General features: G+C 43.4%; 1 protein-coding gene across 1 annotated transcript in view; it reads left to right on the top strand.

Moving 5' to 3' along the window:
- Window positions 1-2931, top strand: part of ULK1 (unc-51 like autophagy activating kinase 1) — a gene marked incomplete at its 5' end in the record, with an annotated part of 36292 nt that overhangs the window by 3009 nt on the left and 30352 nt on the right. Inside the window, 2 exons of the mRNA XM_029286705.1 lie at window positions 2060-2142; window positions 2439-2489. Coding sequence (XP_029142538.1) covers window positions 2060-2142; window positions 2439-2489 — 134 coding nt within the window. The remainder of the gene's footprint in view (window positions 1-2059; window positions 2143-2438; window positions 2490-2931) is intronic.

Below are 2931 nucleotides of genomic sequence, written 5' to 3'. Positions count from 1 at the left end.
TTCCACTCCCCCCTCCCTCCCCCCTCACTTCCCAGTGCCAATCACAGGGTTAACAATAAAATAATCATACTCTAACTAACATTAATCAACTATTAAAATAACATATCTATAAGATTTGTGAGCTCTTTCACGCCCCCTTCTGCAAACGTCTCCTTCAACTGTAACGGTAATCCCTAGTTAAGTCTGCGGGGGGGGGGGGCGCAACTTGACAACCAGTTGTGTAGCTGCTCTCTGTATTCCAGGAATTGATGGGAGGGCAGCTTTCCTAGAAATTCCCAGGATTTTGAAAAGATACTGCAAAAGATGTGGGAGAAGGCTTCTGTTTTGCATCCAGTCAGTTGGGGAGGGGGGGCGTTTGTTTACCCTGCGGTTCCCGACTCTTTGATTTCCCTGCAAGAGAGAGGAAGGGAGACAGAAAATCCAGGGGACATCTACACACCCCAAAATTACCACCCCAGTTAAACACTGTCATTTGTGAGTGGCAGAAGGCGACTGCTTGGAACTGAAGACGGGGGGGGGGGACCTTTGCAAGGGATCAAATCCAGCCAGATCTTGGAGAGGTTAGGTTTCAAAGACTGAAATGGCTGGCTGCTGTGATGCTGGGACCGAATCTGACTTTTCCAAAACAGCCCGCTGTGTTTTGTGGCAAATGCCATCCATTTGTCTGGGCGGGAATAGAGAGTTGGAAGGGACCTTAGAGGTCTTCTAGTCCAACCCCCTGCTGGAGCAAGAGACCCTATAGCATTCTGGATAAAAGTCTGTCCAATCTCTTCTTGAAAACCTGCAGGGATGGGGCACCTGGCAGCCTTGCTTTATTGCGTAATTTCCCTTTGTAAAGCAAATCTATAAACACACAAACTGCATGCACACACACAGACACACGCAGAGAGAGAGAGAGACAGACAGACAGACAGAGACAGAGAGAGACAGAGAGAGCGACAGAGCAACAGAGAGAGAGAGACAGAGAGACATAAAGACAGAGAGAGAGAGAGAGACACAGAGAGAGAGACAGAGACAGACAGAGACAGAGAGAGAGACAGACAGACAGAGAGAGAGACAGAGAAAGAGAGAGAGAGACAGAGAGACATAGAGAGACACACACAGAGAGAGAGACAGACAGACAGACAGACAGACAGAGAGAGAGAGAGAGAAAGAGAGAGAGACAGACAGACACAAAGACAGACAGAGACAGAGAGAAAGAGAAAGAGAGACAGACAGAGAGAGAGAGAGAGAAAGAGAGAGAGACAGACAGACACAAAGACAGACAGAGACAGAGAGACAGACAGAGAGAGAGAGCAACAGAGAGACAGAGATAAAGACAGACACACACACAGACAGAGAGAGAGAGAGAAAGAGAGAGACACACACAGAGAGACAGAGAGAGCAACAGAGCAGCAGAGAGAGAGATAAAGACAGAGAGAGACACACACGGATACACAGAGAGACAGAGAGGAATATGGAGGAAGGTTGCTGTCATCTCTTCTCAAAAGTACCTGAGGGCAGGACAAGAAGTAACAGATGGAAACTTATCAAAGAGAGATCCAATCTTGAATTAAGGAGAAATTTCCTGACAATGAGAACAATAAAAACAGTGGAGTGGCTTTCCTTTAGAAATTGTGGGTGCTCCATCACCGGAGGTTTTCAAGAAGAGACTGGACAGCCATTTGTCTGGAATGGTCTAGGGTCTCCTGCTTGAGCAGAGGGTTGGACTAGAAGACCTCCAAGATCCCTTCCAACTCTGTTATTCTGTTATGTGGAGGAAGAGAAGGAGGAAGAGGAGGAGGAGGAGAAGAAACAGAAGGAGAATGAGAAAAAAGAAAAGACAAAGAAAGAGAAGGGTCTCCTGCTTGAGCAGGAGGTTGGACTAGAAGACCTCCAAGGTCCCTTCCCTGTTATTCTGCATTCTGGAAATGTTGCATATATGTGTGCGTTTGTGTCTGTATTGTGCATACGTGCATTGCTAGGCATAACGGTCGAAGATCCAAAAGTTACAACAAAGACGCTTTTCTTTATTCTTTTTAAAATGTGTTTTTTTTTTCCTTTTTGTTTTGTTTTTAAGCATCCCAAGAGAAACCTCTGCCCATCTGAGACAGCTTCTTTTAGGGCTGTTGCAACGAAATTACAAAGACCGCATGGATTTTGGTAAGAAGCGTTTGGACCTCGTTTAAATCCAAAAGGAGAAACCTGGACAGCCAGTTAGTTTTGTGTTTCTTAACCTCTCTTTCTTTTCCTTTCAAAAACAAACTGAAATCACATCGTAAATCCAATTTATGATTGAGAATGAGTGTTTATTGTTGGTTTTTTTAAAAAAAAAAATCTGTGTTTTTTTTTTTCAATTTAATATTGAAACGTAACCTGCAGCATTCTCCAGATTTGACCACCACTGAAATTTCATTCAACCTCAAGTGTTTTTATTCTCGATTTATTTATTTTTTTAGATGAATTTTTCCACCACCCTTTCCTGGATTCTAGCGCTTCTATGAAAAAATGTAAGTTTCTTTCCTGTTTTTTCCCTTCTGGGTTGATACGTAACTGCACGGCACACAGGCATGTGCAGAGTGAATTCAGCGAGGGGAGCCTTAATACTTTTTCTTGGTTTCCCCTTTGAGATGGTTGCGTTTTAGGGTGTTAAGGGAAACGGCCTTTTCCAATCTGCTAACAGTTAGTTACTAGGGGAGATTTTATTCATTTATTGATTGATTGAATTTATTTGCTGCCCATCTCATAACAAAACAAATCCGGGCAGCTTACGGCATTAAAACATTACATTTTTGCTTTTTTATGGGTTGGCAAGGCTGGCTATTATTAGGACTAAATACTGCCTCTTGCATTTGAATGTTATAAGATTGTGGTGGCCGCACTGAACGACGAGGAATTGCCTTGGACCGCGTATAAAATATATCATGAAGTTAATGTATATAAATACAGGCA

The sequence above is a fragment of the Protobothrops mucrosquamatus genome, unplaced genomic scaffold, assembly GCF_001527695.2.
Source record: "Protobothrops mucrosquamatus isolate PMUCROS unplaced genomic scaffold, P.Mucros_1.0 scaffold4644, whole genome shotgun sequence".
Lineage (NCBI taxonomy): Eukaryota > Metazoa > Chordata > Lepidosauria > Squamata > Viperidae > Protobothrops > Protobothrops mucrosquamatus.
Note: the sequence above shows the minus strand (reverse complement) of the source record. Positions and strands in the feature narration are given on the sequence as shown.